The sequence below is a fragment of the Stomoxys calcitrans genome, chromosome 1 (assembly GCF_963082655.1).
Source record: "Stomoxys calcitrans chromosome 1, idStoCalc2.1, whole genome shotgun sequence".
Taxonomy (NCBI): domain Eukaryota; kingdom Metazoa; phylum Arthropoda; class Insecta; order Diptera; family Muscidae; genus Stomoxys; species Stomoxys calcitrans.
The window spans coordinates 52847812-52865092 of NC_081552.1; the positions used below are offsets into that span (position 1 = coordinate 52847812).

At 36.9% G+C, this 17281-nt stretch overlaps 3 protein-coding genes across 11 annotated transcripts in view; 2 read left to right on the forward strand and 1 right to left on the reverse strand.

Annotated features, from left to right (window-relative positions):
- Positions 1 to 17281, forward strand: part of LOC106090092 (nuclear pore complex protein Nup154) — a 257128-nt gene that overhangs the window by 217366 nt on the left and 22481 nt on the right. The window lies entirely within an intron of this gene.
- The window catches only part of LOC106092403 (uncharacterized), a 166615-nt gene that overhangs the window by 93458 nt on the left and 55876 nt on the right, over positions 1 to 17281 (forward strand). The gene's annotated exons all lie outside the window — the stretch shown is intronic.
- LOC106090091 (uncharacterized) overlaps positions 1 to 17281 on the reverse strand; it is a 63011-nt gene that overhangs the window by 27981 nt on the left and 17749 nt on the right. For all 4 annotated transcript variants that reach the window (XM_013256166.2, XM_013256167.2, XM_013256169.2 and 1 more), the window contains 14 exons: positions 14034 to 14196; positions 13844 to 13970; positions 12805 to 12934; positions 12526 to 12670; positions 12346 to 12466; positions 11731 to 11860; positions 5289 to 5433; positions 5175 to 5232; positions 4707 to 4839; positions 3219 to 3363; positions 3043 to 3160; positions 2671 to 2803; positions 819 to 963; positions 704 to 761 (listed from right to left, as the gene is read on the reverse strand). In XM_013256166.2, coding sequence (XP_013111620.2) covers positions 704 to 761; positions 819 to 963; positions 2671 to 2803; positions 3043 to 3160; positions 3219 to 3363; positions 4707 to 4839; positions 5175 to 5232; positions 5289 to 5433; positions 11731 to 11860; positions 12346 to 12466; positions 12526 to 12670; positions 12805 to 12934; positions 13844 to 13970; positions 14034 to 14196 — 1751 coding nt within the window. The remainder of the gene's footprint in view (positions 1 to 703; positions 762 to 818; positions 964 to 2670; positions 2804 to 3042; positions 3161 to 3218; positions 3364 to 4706; positions 4840 to 5174; positions 5233 to 5288; positions 5434 to 11730; positions 11861 to 12345; positions 12467 to 12525; positions 12671 to 12804; positions 12935 to 13843; positions 13971 to 14033; positions 14197 to 17281) is intronic.

Below are 17281 nucleotides of genomic sequence, written 5' to 3' on the forward strand. Positions count from 1 at the left end.
GCTCGTCGTAGAAATAGGATAAAATGAATTTTTTTGAAATATTTAACATTTATAGTTGCCCAATTTTTCAATTTTTTGCGTAAAATTTTATTGAAATAAAAGTCATTTAGAACCCATTGACCGACACAAGCAATAACCTCTTTAAATCACAAAACTACTTTGAGAGCAAATTAAAATGAGTGCAAAAGAAAAAAAATCATCATCAGCACATTTTTAAGGCTTTGAAAGATTAGGATCGGCCAATAAATAGTGTGTTGGCAATTAGTACAAAATTCAACTCTGACTTTAACCAAATATCCCCGCCGATGGGCCATTTTCTGCAACCAGTAGCAACCACAATGTTCAAAAAAAAGTTTGAGATATCTCTACCAAATTCAAAGTAACAGAAAAATTTTGGAAATTTCCGATTTTGAATAAAATCCTGGCGTCCCTGAAAACATGCTTTGATTAGTTACACGTAATTTTGTCTTCGTTTTTATTACCAGTTGTATGCCCAAATACAAAAAATTCTAAAGCATCAACAACAAAATTGATGCTTGGTTACTTTTTCTGTTGCATTGCAGTGTAAAAGTTTAGTATTGCGGCATTTTGGAACACAATACATTGTTCGAATACAAAGCAACTAACATTGTGGAAGTCGGCCTACGTTCTTATTTCCATATGGTGCCTTTTATCCTTTATGAGTATGTATATATGTACCTACCGGTTCAGGTTCTTCGTTATAAATTTCGGAGCCTTCAGAAATCGATCTTGATATGATCCTAAAATATAAACATTTACTACACATTTCGCATGAATCATAACCAATCAAATCTTACGCTCTTGGCGTCACTTGGTCGCAAAGAAACCTCATGCTGTCAAATAAGTACCATTGACTTTCTGTAATTTCATTACCACGGATTTTATTATAATCTCTAACAAAGTGATCACGCATAGTTTTCCATCGTGTTTGGCATTCCGATACTAAAACAAAACACAAATGAAAATTAGAACTATTTTTAAAGAGAATAAAAAGGGTTGAGTAAGGATTGCAAAACAACCTTTGTTGCATTGCCAACGGTCACACTTTTTTACCATATATAATAAATTTCTTTGTAGCTGAACGTTTAAACGCTGCTACTGGATAAAACTGACAAAAATTTCCAACGTTTAAACCCATTAAACAAGAATGTGATGTGAAACATCTATGATGTGGGAAAAGGAAAATCGGTTTGAGTTTTGGCACAATCTGATATATAATGCCTCGTGAGTCGTGATTGTCTAGTGAGTCGTGAGCATCTGGATAGCTTGATTTTCCTCACGTACGAAGAATTTTAATTCAATCACGGTCACGCACGATCACGTGCTGACCTCAATTTTTGGTAGGTTTTTCCAACATATAAATACCAAGTTAACGCCGGGAATGACTTCGTGTTGTTTCTGAGTATTTGTTAAGAGTGCAGAATTAAGCCAAGGATAGCGAGGGGCCAAGGGGGTTACAAAGGGTCTCATTGCTTCAAATTTAAAGAAAAAGGGCGTAAGTTGTGATATTGACCGTAACTGCTGGTATGAGTGTTAAGGGATATCTTCCAAACTTCGTAAATTCTGGATAAAAAATGCGGCTTTTGTGAGTTCAATGACTTCAATCGGAAAACAAGGCTATGTGGGAGCTGCATACAAATATGGTCTATAATCAAAAGTTGAGCAGTATATGCATGAAAATGGGAAGTAAAAGCGCATTACTGTGCTCAAACACTTATATTGGTATATCGCTTTATCCAAACTTTACACGGTTGCATTGAAATCGGGACAAAACACGCCAACTCACGTGCACACCTCTACTCGCAACTACTTCAGTTCATTTTTCCAAAACATTCGCTGTCTAAGTCTTACACCGCAGACCTCTCTCACCCTTTGTTTTTAAGGTAACTATCCTGAATGTTGGGTCATATCCTACGCCGACCGCGCGATGATATAGGAGAAATGTCATAGACTGGATAGCGAAGGAGGGGACGCCTGAAAAACACATGGATCCGCTGCACGAAAACAGAGTTGAAATCAACCCATATATCATGGAAACAGGCTAGGGCATTGGCCAACGATAGAGCTAGATGGAGAGAGCTTGTTGATGCTCTATGTTCACACTGAACAGTTTACTATTGGTCATATTTTATTGTAATATATTTAATATACTCCAATTGTAAATAAAGGACATATACATCCTGAATGTTGAAAAAAAGACAACCTATTTACAATAGAAAAACCGTGACTTTCGGCCTTTAGGTATTCAATGTGTCAAATCGGAATACCGGTGTAAAAGGGAGCTTTAGCAATTAATGGACCGATTCGGTTCATAATTAGCTTGGATGCTGAAAGTCATTACAAGAGAGCTTGTGCCAAATTTCAACCAAATCCGTAGAGATGTGCGACCTCTAAGTGTTATATATGCCAAATCGGGAGATCTGCTTATATGGGAGCTATATTGAAAACATGGACCGATTTGGCTCATTTGTAATCCAAACGATCTTCATCTATAAGAAGTATTTTTGAAAATTTTCAAGAGGTTAGCTATATTCGTTCGAAAGTTGGAGTGCGTATTATACCCTCATCTTTAGGTTGAGTGTATTTGAAATAAATATTATGGATATATTGTAGTATAATTACTCACATGTATTGAGAAATTATTCTTACCTTCCATGCCAACAGATTTACTGATGGATACCCACGCCATCGCTCGTTTAACTTTGTTACCATATTGCGGATGTTTTCTTACGTACAAAAGCTTATGTTTTTTAACTTCCTTGATTAGAAGTATATCACTCTGCTTTATACGATAATTATACGAGTAAAGACAAATAAATCATAGGATGAGAGAATTTAACATAATGAAAAATTAAGAACAAACCAACTAAGGTTGTGGCATTCATTCAACAGCTGATTTTTTTTATAAAAAAAAATTAGTTTGTTATGATATATCAGGTGAATGAAAGCCAAAAGTACATTTCAAACAGACGTTTGTTACGTACTCATTACCTTATGGTTTCTTATACCCTGAATACTTACCGATTCAGGTTCTTCGTTATACATTTCCGAAACTTTAGAAATCTCAGTATTTGACTCATCATCATCAGTCCCATCAACAGAGTTGTCATGTGGTTGTTGTATAAATGATGAAGATTTTCTAAAAAATATCAATTAGCCACACACATTCTGTCATAAATCATAACCAAAAGTCTTACCGTTTGCACACCACTTGATCACTAATAAAGCTCATGCTGTCAAATAAGTACCATTGACTTTCAGAAATTTCATTGAAACGGATTTTATTATATTCCCTAACATAACGATCACGCATACTTTTCCATCGAGTGCTGCATTCGGATTCTGAAACAAACAAAAAAAAAATAAACCTTTTGTAAATGCGACTATTTTCACGGAAAATCAGGGCTCGCCAATAGAAGGTTACATCACTTGCTGACTTAAAAAAGTCGAAAAGCCCTATGAACATTCAAGGATGACAAATGTCATGGCACAATTAAGAGGTGACAACAAAAATCTACCCCCCACGAAACTTCCTTGATTGGCAAATGCCGTAAATTAAAATGTCAAAGTGGTTTTAGAAATAAACTTTGTTGTACATCTTATCTTTTTCAAATGTGTTATATATTTGGATATTCATCATTATAACACTGTTTTGTTGCTTATTTGTGGAATATCGGATCAAATGGAACATCTTTTCAAGTTTTTAGAAAAAATCACAGCTGTGTTATCAAGCCTTTGACATTTAGATTTATTGCAAAATCAAAACAAAAATGAAAAAATTGGACTCAGCTGTTCACATGACCTCATCTTAAAGTGCATTCTGTCAGAATGTGTCGATTGAAAATGACATAAATAAGAGAAAACGTAAACAAATAACAAATGTAAAAAATAAAACAAGGTGATATTCTCAATGGCAAAAACTGTGAAAAATTTTATGGCAGCTGATCGTCCCAAAACATTTGTATCTTATGGCTGTGCAAGTTTTCTAATTCGAATAATGAATAAATTTGAGTCTACCAAAAATTGGCATTAAAGATTTTGCAAAAATTTGCAGCCAGCAAAGTGGTTTATATAAATAAGGGATATATAACAATATGGTCCGATATGTAGCATCTTTGATGTCCAATGTACTACTTTGTTCCAAGAATAGAAATGGATCGATCCCGAAAAGAAAGTTAAGTTTGTTCGTTTCAATTACAACAAAATCATTCAAACAATGGGTTTTCTATGGAATCAAGAAGTCAAATAGGATTATAGATCCACTCCAAACTTTTTGTCGCTCGGTTTGTTCGCCAATTCACTGAAAACAGCTGTTTTTCCCTTTATACAATAGAATCAGCTGTTTCTAATGAATTGGCGAATGTATTGAATGACAGAAAGAAAAAAACAAGTTAGTGGTCCAGGATTCACTAATAGAAGGTTAGGTCACACGTAAAAACATAAAGTGGATAGGCCCCATAAACATCATTAAGGATGTCAAATCTGACGATTGAAAATGTCATCATATAGGAGAAAACGTAAACAAAGAATGAATGTAAAAAGAGAACAAGTTGACATCCTCAATGCCAAGTACTGCCAAATATTAAAAAAAAAGTATATCGGCTGATCGCTTGGCTTAACCTTATTCAGTGAATCCTGTTAGTGGTCTAGGCCGTAAATATCATAAATTTGGTTTTTGTCCTTACCTGTCAAGCCAACACATTTGCTGATGGAAATCCACGCCTTCGCTCGTTTAACTCTGTTACAATGGTCTGGATGCTTTCTTACGTACAAAAACTCATGTTTTTTAACTTCCTGGATTAGTAGTATATCACTTTGCTTAATAAGAGAGATGTAACAAAAATAAATCATATGATTAGTGCAACTAACCCCATCAAAAGTCAAGTTAAATCCCCAAAAAAAAAAGGCCGTGGATTTCGTAAGAAATGACTATTGTTTGCTTAATTTATCCAACAATTGACTTTTGACAAAAATCAGTTGATTATAATATACAACCAAGCCACCGAAATCCACTCGTTCGAGTAAATTTCAAATCATGAATGGCAGTAATTTGATGCGTACTTATTGACTTCTGATGTCTTATAAGTTTGTACCAGGGCCTGCGCAAGACGATTCATTTCTGCTTCTTGTGAAGGGCTTTGGTTTGTACTTACCGGTTCAAGTTCTTCGTTATAAATGTCTGAGCCTTCAGAAATCGATCTTGATTTGATCCTGAAATATAAACATTTAATGCATATTGGAATAAATTATAACCAATCTTATCTTACTTTTTTACCGCTACTTGATCGTCAAGAAAGCTCATGCTGTCAAAGGAATGATATTGACTTTCAGTAATTTGATTGGCGTGGATTTTTTTATATTCCCTAACATAATGATCACGCATACTTTTCCATCGTGTTTGACATTCGGACTCTGAAATAATACACATATTGTAATGCGGATAAGCAAGATATGCATTCCATAGGGTATAATTCATTAGTATGCATAGGTTATACGCAAAAAGTTAAAATTTTTAGATTCAATACCACTAACAAAATCGTTCAAAAAATTTGTTTTATGGGCGAAGTCAAATACGATTATAAATGTATATCGATGGTGGGCTCACTAGCTATGCACACACCTTCAGAATCTGCATATTGTGTATGTATATTCCCACCACAATCACAAACTTAATTGATCCAATTAATTTTTTTTATCGAAACTGCTTTAATCATGAAAATGATAATATCGACCAGTTTTTGAAAGAGGCGATTAAAAAAAAATTAATTAAAAAAAAACTATTGAAATTGTTTTAAATTTTCAATTGATTTTTTAACAGATCCAAATTAATACAAGTAAAAGCTTGCCAAGTTCGTCCGGGCCGAATCTTATATACCCTCCAACATGGATCGCATTTGTCAAGTTCTTTGTTCGGTATTTTCTTATAGGCAAACAAAGGATAATTGATAAGAATTCAATCCCATGGCAGCCGGTTCTACGTACCGGATTGACCCGATGGAGTCTTTCATCGGCCAAGGGCTGTCACCTCAGCGCACGTGTTTTCTCTGATAAACGCAATACCGAGCTACAACAACAACATAAGAATTGCTATGTTATAGGAGCTATATCCGATTATGGACCGATTCGAGCCATATTTGGCTTGGATGTTGGATACCATATTAGATGTCATTGTGCAAAATTTCTCCCAAAGCGGACATATATGAGCTATATCAGGTAATAGACCGATTCGGACCATACTTGGCACGTATGTTGGAGGTCATAGTAGTACGTACGAAATTTAAGCCTCCGCTCAAGATGTAATATTGGGCAAAATGGTTTATATGGGAGCTATATCAGGTTATGAACCGATGTATACCATACTTGGCATAAATGTTGGAAGTAAAAAAAAAACACTTAGTTTCAGCACAATCGCATAGTACTTGCGCCTCTAGCGGATTAAGAAATCAAGATCCGAGATCGGTTTATATCGGAGCTATATCATGCTAAATTTAAGCCAAATCGATTTATATGGGAGCTATATCAGGTTATGAACCGATTTCGATCTTACTTATCATAGTTGTTGGCAGTCATAACAAAACACCTCATGCAAAATTAGGCAAATCGGATAAGAATTGCGCCCTCAAGTGGATAAAGAAGTCAAGATCAGATATCCATTTATTTGGACGCTTTATCATGTTATGAACTGAGTCCCGGCACGGGATAACTACGATACGAAAAGGCGAGTTATTGGCGCCTTTAAAAAACCAATGGCCATCATGTTCCCGCGGCGATAGCACAAATAGACCGAATAGACGAGCATTCCTGTCTACAAACACTACACAACTTATTTGTTTATGCGCCCTTTAGAGGCTCAAGAAGTATAATCGGAAGATTGGTTTATGTGTGTGCTATATCAGGTTATAGACCGATTCCGGGCATACATGGCACATCTGTTGGAGGTCATAGTAGATGTCGTTGTACAAAATGTTAGCCAAATCGAATAAGAATTGCGTCGTAGGGTCGGGAGTTCGGTTTATATGGGAGTTAAACCAGGTTATAAACCGATTTAAATCATACTTGGTGTAATTATTGAAAGTCAAAACAAAACACTTTATGCAAAATTTCAGCCACATCGGAAAGAAGTCACGGCCCGAGATCGGTTTATATAAAAGCTATATCAGGTTATGGACCGAGTCAGACCATATTTGGCACGCATGTTTAGAGTCATAGCAGAAGTCGTTGCACGAAATCTAAATCAAAACGAATAAGAATTGAGCCCTCTAAAGGCGTAGAAATATAATCGGGAGATCGGTTTATATGGGAACTATATAAGGTTATAGACCGATTCGGACCATACTTAGCATAACTGTTGGAAATCAAAACAAAAAACTTTATGCAAAGTTTTAGCTAAATCGGTTAGTATTTGCGCCCTCTAGTGGTTCAAAAATCTAAATCAGCGATCGGTTTATATGGGAGCTATATTAGGTTATGAACCAATTTCGATTATACTTATCATAGTTGTTGGCAGTCATAACAAAACACCATATACAAAAGTTCAGACAAGTCGGATACCAATTGCGACATCTAGAGATCTAGAAGTCAAGATCCAGGATCCAGTTATATCAAAACATGCAGAATTTTAAGCTTAGCTTTATTCCTTCGAAAGTTAGCGTGCTTTCGACAGACGGACGGACATGGCTATATTTATTTAGGCCAAGTTTCTTATTCTCCATTGACAATTTATTGTATCGATATTCTTCTGGTTAAAGGAATTTGGATTTCTGAATACTTGATTAATTCTTATCCTAGCGATGAATCTTAACCGACAGATGCATGCCGGTTAGTGACTTGTCGTTCCGATAAATACAGCTGTGTTTTGTTTACCGATTGCTGCATAATATAACGGTGTGTTCGAGTATTTATCCAGTAACAATTTGCCAATAAAAATTTGCAGATGAGTAAGAAGCTTCTGAGGGGGGAAAACATCCAACAGAAATTTTGTCGCTCTCACTCTATACTAAGCTTATACTGTTCAGGCGGAATGCTGTCAAACTCCATATAAAAAAACGCCGGCGAAACGCTGGAGGAAAATAGGTGAAAAAGTAGTACTCTGTTTATACATGACATAATCACCAGGTAGTGGACCGTAAACAGTTGAGTAAAATTTTTTCTCGCGAAGTGCACTATCTATCAACGAGTTTTGGTTGTGTTCGTGTATTATAGTTAAGAACCATAACACATACAAGCAACGAACGAAATGGCGCATACTAGTAACATATACAAAATCAGAGTTGCACTAATCACTGATTTTGACAGATAGTGCACTCAATATTTTGTTGTTGGGCAACTGCAACTACCTGTAAATGAATATATCTTCTAAATTACCTTAAATTTGGTAACAGGAAGTTTATCCCCACGATAAATTAATGTTCCGGTTAGCTAACACGAACTATATTTTTTCCTACGAGAAACCCGCTTTTAAAATGTCAAGGCGATCAAGATTATATATACATTGTTGGGTCTCAGATCAATATTACGATGTGTTACAAACGGAATGACGAAATTAGTATACGCCCATCGTATGGTGGAGGATACAAAAAGGTTGAAGATTTTTAAATTTTCAATTAATTTTTAATTACGATAATGATTGAAAATATTTTCAGATTCTATTAAAAAAATGATTGATTCAATAAATTTTTTGATTGAAAACTAAAAAAATTCAATTACTATTGTTATGAATTTTTATACCCTCCACCATAAGATGGGGGGTATACTAATTTCGTCATTCTGTTTGTAACTACTCGAAATATTCGTCTGAGACCCCATAAAGTATATATATTCTTGATCGTCGTGAAATTTTATGTCGATCTAGCCATGTCCGTCCGTCTGTCCGTCTGTCCGTCCGTCCGTCCGTCCGTCCGTCCGTCTGTCTGTCGAAAGCACGCTAACTTCCGAAGGAGTAGAGCTAGCCGCTTGAAATTTTGCACAAATACTTCTTATTAGTGTAGGTCGGTTGGTATTGTAAATGGGCCATATCGGTCCATGTTTTGATATAGCTGCCATATAAACCGATCTTGGGTCTTGACTTCTTGAGCCTCTAGAGTGCGCAATTTTTATCCGATTGGAATGAAATTTTGCACGACGTGTTTTGTTATGATATCCAACAAATGTGCCAAGTATGGTTCAAATCGGTATATAACCTGATATAGCTGCCATATAAACCGATCTTGGGTCTTGACTTCTTGAGCCTCTAGAGAGCGAAATTCTTATCCGATTGGAATGAAATTTTGCACCACGTGTTTTGTTATGATATCCAATAACTGTGCCAAGTATGGTTCAAATCGGTCTATAACCTGATATAGCTGTCATATAAACCCATCTTGGGTCTTGACTTCTTGAGCCTCTAGAGGGCGCAATTCTTATCCGATTGGAATGAAATTTTGCACGACGTGTTTTGTTATGATACCCAACAACTGTGCTACGTATGGTTCAAATCGGTCCATGTTTTGATATAGCTGCCATATAAACCGATCTTGGGTCTTGAATTCTTGAGCCTCTAGAGTGCGCAATTCTTATCCGATTGAAATGAAATTTTGCACGACGTTTTTTGTTATGATATCCAACAATTTTAGCAAGTATGGTTCATATCGGTCCATGTTTTGATATAGCTGCCATATAAACCGATCTTGGGTCTTGAATTCTTGAGCCTCTAGAGTGCTCAATTCTTATCCGATTTGAATGAATTTTGGCACGTAGTATTTTGTTATGACATCCAACAACTGTGCCAAGTATGGTTCAAATCGGTCCATAACCTGATATAGCTGTCATATAAACAGATCTGGGGATTTTACTTCTTGAGCTTCTAGAGGGCCCAATTCCTATCCGATTTGGCTGAAATTTTGCATGACGTATTTTATTCTTACTTTCAACAACTTTCATAACGTTCAAATCGGTCCATAACCTGACATAGCTGCCATATAAACCGATCTGTGATCTTGACTTCTTGATCCCTAGAGGTCGCAATTATTATCCGATATGCCTGAAATTTTTTACGACGGATCCTTTCATGACCATCAACAAACGTGTTTATTATGGTCTGAATCGGTCTATTGCCCGATACAGCTCCCATATAAATCGTTCTCTCTATTTAACTTCTTGAGCCCCCAATGAGCACAATTCTTATTCGAATTGGCTGAAATTTTACACAGGTCTCCAACATATAATTTAATTGTGGTCCGAAACGGACCATATCTTGATATCGCTCTTAAAGCAGAGCAAATCTTTTCTTATATCCTTTTTTGCCTAAGAAGAGATGCCGGGAAAAGAACTCGACAAATGCGATCCATGGTGGAGGGTATATAAGATTCGGCCCGGCCGAACTTAGCACGCTTTTACTTGTTTTCATATTCAATAAAAAAAATTGGGTTTACATGGGATGTAATCAGGTTATGTGCCGATTTAAACCATTCTTGGTATGAATGTTGGAAGGTTATAATAGAAGTCAATTGGATAAGTATCGCCCTCTCTATAAAGTCAAGAAGTAAAATCTAGAAATCGGTTAATATGGAAGCTATACCAAGTTAAAAACCTATTTCCACCATACATGACATAGATATTGTAGATCATAATAGAAGTCATCATACCAAATTTCAGCCAAATCTGTTAAGACATACCCTCTAGTGACTCGAGAAGTTTAATCGGGAGATCGGTCTATATGAAGCTATATAAAAGATTATTAACCCATTCATAGTAGAAGTCATCGCGCAAATTTTCAGTCAAATCAGATAAGAATTGCGCCCGCTAGGTGCTCAAGAAATATAAGCTGTAGTTGGGTTTATATGGAGATATATCGGGTAAAGAACTGATCATACTTGACATAAATGTTGATGGTTGTTGCAGCCACATTTGCATGTGGAATTAGTGATCCTCGTCCAGCTCTTATAGTGAGCAAGCTCGTTCCGGCCCATAGCACAGATCGCCGTGGGAACATAATAGCCATTGGTTATTTAAAGGTGCCAATACTTTCCTTGTCATATCCAGCATCATAGGCACTCAGTTTTTAAGCAAGAGCCGGTGCCGCCCGTCCTCTCACTGAGATTCTCCACTCGATATCGCTGATTGTCCGCGAAAATAATTACAGTTACTTCGTATGAAACATTCTACTATCCGCAACTTGTATACAAGCCCGGTAGCTCCCAGCTAAGCTTCTCGTGATAACGATGACACCACACAGACCGGAGCTCGAAGTTTCAGCCCGTGTGGTGCTCTTTGTTATCCCGTATAGGGGATGTTGGTAGTCTAAACAAAATGGCTTGTGGAAAATTTCAAACATGTTAAAGGAGAAATGTGCCCTCTAGTGGTACAAGAAGTCAAATCGGGAGATCCGTTTATATGGGCGCTATATCAAATTATAAACCCATTTGGATCATAGTAAGTATGGATACTGGCGGTCTTAACAAAAGTGATTGAGTCAAATTTCAAACAAATCGGAAGAGAATTGCACCCTCTTGTAGTTCAACAGGTCAAATCCGGGGTTTGGTTTATATCGGAGCTATATCTAAACATGGACTAGAAGTATTTCAAGAGGCTAGCTTAACTCATTCGAAATTAAGAGTGCTTTCGACAGATGTTAGAAGTTAGTATACCGCGCCATCCTAATATGGAGGGTATAATAAATTTAATATCATGCTCATATTATTTTTATTCACATGTATGGAGAATTATTCTTACCTGTCATGCCAACACACTTGCTGATGGAAGCCCATGCATCCGCTCGTATAACTTTGTTTTTATAGTCCGGATGTTTTTTGACGTACAAACACTGATGTTTTCTAACTTCCTCGATTAGTAAATGGGTTTGCTTTATAAGAGATGTTAACAAAAACAAATTCAAGAATTAGTGCAATTGATATATCCAAAACTTTAAGGCCGAACCCACTAAGACTTTAGCAATCAAAAGAACGGCTAATGATTACTTAATCCATTCAAACAGCTATTTTTTCAGAGCAAAGTCTGTTTGCGTACTTTCCCAGTAAAAATTTGCAGGAGAGTAAAAACAACCTTTACTCTCTTTTGCTTTTTATTTGAATTAAACAGCTGAATTTCATAAAACAGCTGTTGGATGCTGCAAAATTTGTACTGGGAATAAATCTCCAGTAGAAATTTGCAAGAACTCAATTACCAAACACTCACATGAATATGTGGCTGCAACAACAAAAACACTCAAAATAGTGCTCGTTCTCAGGCACTTTCCCGGTGTCTTATGCTGGCAAATAAAGTACGCGAACGACTTCCAGTAACAATTTGTGCAAATTTGCACAAATCTTTTGAGTAATATAAACTTACCGATTCAAGTTCTTCGTTATCTATTTCAGAAACTTGGGAACTTAATAACTCAGCATTTGGCTCAGCATTATCAAACTTATCAACAGAGTTTTGAAGTGACTTTTTTATGGACGATGATTTTCTAAAAAAATATCAATTTACTATACATTTTGTCAAAAATCTTAGCCAAAAATGTCTTACCGTTTGGGCCCCAATTGATCACATAGAAAGCTCATGCTGTTAAATAAGTGCCACTGACTTTCTGTAATTTCATTGTTACGAATTTTCTTACATTCCCTTACATAACGATCACGCATGCTTCGCCATCGTGTTTGGCAATCGAGCTCTAAAATAAGAAACCATGGACATTTGTAAATTGGACTGTTCTCATTAAAAAAAAAAAAAACATTAAGACAACATAACACATCTGTCTACATATAAGAGATATGGGATTGACGTAGATTTAGACACTATTCCTACCTGTCATGCCCACACAATTGCTTATGGCAACCCACGCCTCCGCTCGTTTAACTTTGTTTTTATGGTACGGATTTTTTCTTGAATACAAAACTTCATGTTTTTTAACTTCTTCGATTAGTAGATCGCTTAGCTTTAAAAGAGATGTAAACAAAAATAAATCATAGAATAAATGCGATCAACATATGCAAAAGTTAAAAATCAATACTTAACCCACTAAAGGTTAGAACGGTAGCCTATTGTTTGATTTATATATCCCGAAGGCAATTAAAGCAACCAAGCGAATGAAAGCCTATTGTTTGAAAGACACAACAGAGTTTAAAATTAAGGAATTTCAAATTTATTTATAATTTAAAATGTTCAAATTTACAGGAAAAACTGAATAGAATATAAAATAAAAGTACCGTGGCATGTCCGCTTATGACGCTAAACGCTTAGGTTCGAATCATTGAGAGAACTTCAGAAAAAATGTCAGCGGTGGTTATCCCTTCCCAATCAATCCCATGGCAGCCGGTTGTGCGTGCCGGATTGGCCTGATAGAGTCTTTCATCGGCAAGGGCTGCCGCCTCAGTGCACAAAACACTGATAGAACAACAACATCCCCTCCTAATGCTGGCGACATTTGTGAGGTACTATTCCATGTTAAAACACCGGTGCACACCGTTCGGAGTCGACTATAAAAAGGAGACCCCTTATCATTGAGCTTAAACCTGAGTCGGACTGCACTCATTGATATGTGATTAGTTTTCCTCTGTTCCGTAATGGAATGCTCATGAACAAATTTGCATAGTACTATATTTTAGACATTAACAGAAAGTAAATGCATTTTTAATAAAACTTAGAATGAACTTTAATCAAATATACTTTTTTTACACTTTTTTTCTAAAGCAAGATAAAAGTAGCAGCTGATAACTGACAGAAGAAAGAATGCAATTACAGAGTCACAAGCTGTGAACAAATTTGTCAACGCCGACTATATGAAAAATCCGCAATTACTTTTTGGGCAACTCAATATTGTATATATATATAAATACATACTTACCGTATCAGTACCATTTAACGAGTCTTCGGAGTGCAATACTTCAACATTTGTTGGCTCAGTTTCATCATCAGACAATTCATAAACGACTGTCGGCGCTTGCTGTAGACTTGATATATAAGACAATTTTCTGAAATATATAGGACCATGTGTTTCACATTATGTTGAAGTAATAAAACATTCAAAATCTCACCGTCTTGGCACCACGTGGTCGCAAAGGAAGCTCATGCTTTCATAAAAAGGCCACTGACTTCCAAGTATTTGATTGCTGCTGCTGTCCATTGAATGACAGATTTTCCTATATTCTTTAACAAAACGGTAACGCAAACATTTCCAACGTGTTTGGCAATATGATACTGAAAATTTAATATGGAAACTTGTTAAATGTGTATATGATCATAGCTTGCTACCTATAATTTATAGCCTTCCAGCCTAAAAAATGCCAAAGATGTACAAACTTCTAAGCAGATATATTACACCCAGCACGGGATAGCTGTGAGCACCACACAGACTGGAACATTGAGCTCCAATTTATTTGGTTCTCTGTTGTCACGAGAAGCTTAGCTGCAAGCTGCCGGACGCGTCCACGGGTTGCGGAAAGTGGAATGGTCCATACGGAGTAGTTGCAACGGCAGTCGCGGACAATCAGCGGTATCGAGCGGAGAGTCTCGGTGAGAGTCCGGGCGGCACCGGCTCTTGCACAAATACTGAGTTCCTTTGATGCTCGATATAACAAGGCGAGTAAGTGGCGCCTTTAAATAACCAATGGCCATCCGGCGATCGATCCTTTGGACCGAATCGATGTTGCTCACCTACAGCAGCTTGACGAGGATCGCCATCTTAGCGTGAAAATGTGGCTACACCAACAACAGATATATTACAGGACTTAAGCATCTACATCACACCATCTTGAACCATATACGTAGAATAGTATAATACTACGGAAATTGGGCAGAGGTTTCAAAATCGGTTTTTATAGAGCAGCTGTTTGATGCTGCGAAAAAAACTTTCAGTAGAAATTTGCAGGCTCTTAATTATTAAACTCTCAACATTTCGCTCGCGTTCACGTACTCTCCCGCTCTCTTCTGCTGTCAAATAAAGAACACGAACGACTGCCAGCAACAAGTTGTGCAAATTTGCACAAATTTCGGCCGTCCGAATTTTGGATACCCACCACCTCGGGTATATATGTAAACCACTTTTCCTCAACATCCGGTGAAAAATGCATACCTTAGGCCCCATAGCAGCTATATGGAAATATGTTCCGATTTGGACAAAATACTAATATGTACAAGTCATTGTTCAATTGTGTTTAACAAAATATAGGTCTTTTTAGTAGCTATATCTAAAAATAAACCGATCTGAACCATATACGACACGGTTGTCGAAGAGCCTAACATAAGAAACTGTGTCAAATTTCAGTGAAATCGGATTATAAATGCGCCCTTTATGGGGCCAAGACTTTAAATCGAGATATCGGTCTATATGGCAGCTATATCCAAATCTGGACCTATTTTGGCCATATTGCAGAAAAATGTCGAATAGCCTAACACAACTTACTGTCCCAAATTTCGGCGAAATCAGATTATAAATGCGCCTTTTATGGGCGCAAGTCCTTACAACGAGAGATCGGTCCAAATGGCATCTATATCCAAATCTGGACCGATCTGTGCCATATTGCAGAAAGATTCCGAGGGGCCTCACTTAACTCACTGTCCCAAATTTCAGCAAAATGGGATAATACATGTGGCTTTTATAGGCCTAAGACCCTTAATCGGCGGATCGGTCTATATGGCAGCTATATCCAAATCTGGACCGATCTGGGCCAAATTGAAGAAGGATGTCGAGTGGCCTAACACATCTCAAATTTCAGCTAAATCGGATAATAAATGTGGCTTTTATGGGCCTAAGACCCTAAATCTGCGGATCGGTCTATATGGGCCCTATATCAAATATAGCCCATATTCGAACTTAACCTGCTTATGGACAAAAAAAAAAAGAATCTGTACAAAGTATCAGCTCAATATCCCTAGTTTTAAAGACTGTAGCGTGATTTCAACAGACAGACGGACGGAAATGGCTAGAACGTCTTAGATTTTTACGCTGATCAAGGATATATATATATATATACTTTATAGGGTCGGATATGGATCGATGTGTTGCAAACGGAATGACAAAATGAATATACCCCACTCCTTCGGTGGTGGGTATAAAAATGGGATTAATAGTTTTCAAAGTACTCTCAAACCAATTCTCTAAGCACTTTTCCCACTCCGATTTAGACACTTCCAAAACACGGTTATTGAACGCTTTAACAGCATTTTCTAGCGACAAAAAGCATTGACCACGCATTTTGCGCCGTTGTCCTCACCTGGGCCTTCTTGAATACTCTCATCCTCTAGAATTATGTCCCGAGGCGGGAAAGCCACGAAATTCCATTGTCGGCTTTCCCGCCTTGGAAGAGAAAAATTTAGATGTATTGGGTTGTCCAAAAAGTAATTGCGGATTTTTCATATAGTCGGCGTTGACAAATTTTTTCACAGCTTGTGACTCTGTATTTGCATTCTTTCTTATGTCAGTTATCAGCTGTTACTTTTAGCTTGCTTTAGAAAAAAAAGTGTAAAAAAAGTATATTTGATTAAAGTTCATTCTAAGTTTTATTAAAAATGCATTTACTTTCTTTTAAAAAGTCCGCAATTACTTTTTGGGCAACCCAATAATTGCTCGAGATCAGTAGAAAAACTAGTTGTATACGAGGTGTCGGAATTCAGGGAATTTCTTTGGAACCACGAATTTAAATCTTTCCAGCAAACAATATGATCCGCCTTTGTCGGACGAAACATACTACAATTCTTACCAAATCCGGAAGGAATCGGTTTGACAAGTCTGAGGGAATTTATTTTTTCTGTTCCGACATTTAAGAACGAAATCATAACGATTTTTGGACGGCGTGTCGGAGGAATGTTTTGTTCGGTTCATTTTTATTTTTGCATTGCAACATTTCGTTACCACGTTTGTGAAATGTACACAAGTGGTGGAGGGGGGATATTTTTTTTTGGAATTGCGTATGGTGCCGTTAACTATTGCCTTGGAATTTTTGTTTTGTTTGATCAGTTTTAAGACATTCGTCCGAATTCGGAACGATTCGTCGACAAAATCATTCGCATTTTGTAAAAAATTCGTCGAGAAATCGGACCGAAATCGTATACAATTTTGGTCCCAATTTGGTACAACGTAAAATTTCCCATCCGAATTTCCCTGGAATTTTGCTCCGACATCGGTACGATATGGCAGTAAATTTATCAGATTTCCCTCAGACGTGTCGTTCGGACAACTACTTCTCTCGATTTTAGTTACGATGTCGGTAAGACATCGGATCCGATATAGGATGATTCATCCGATTGTCGGGCCGAAATTGGAACACTTTGTTAGATGGGTTGT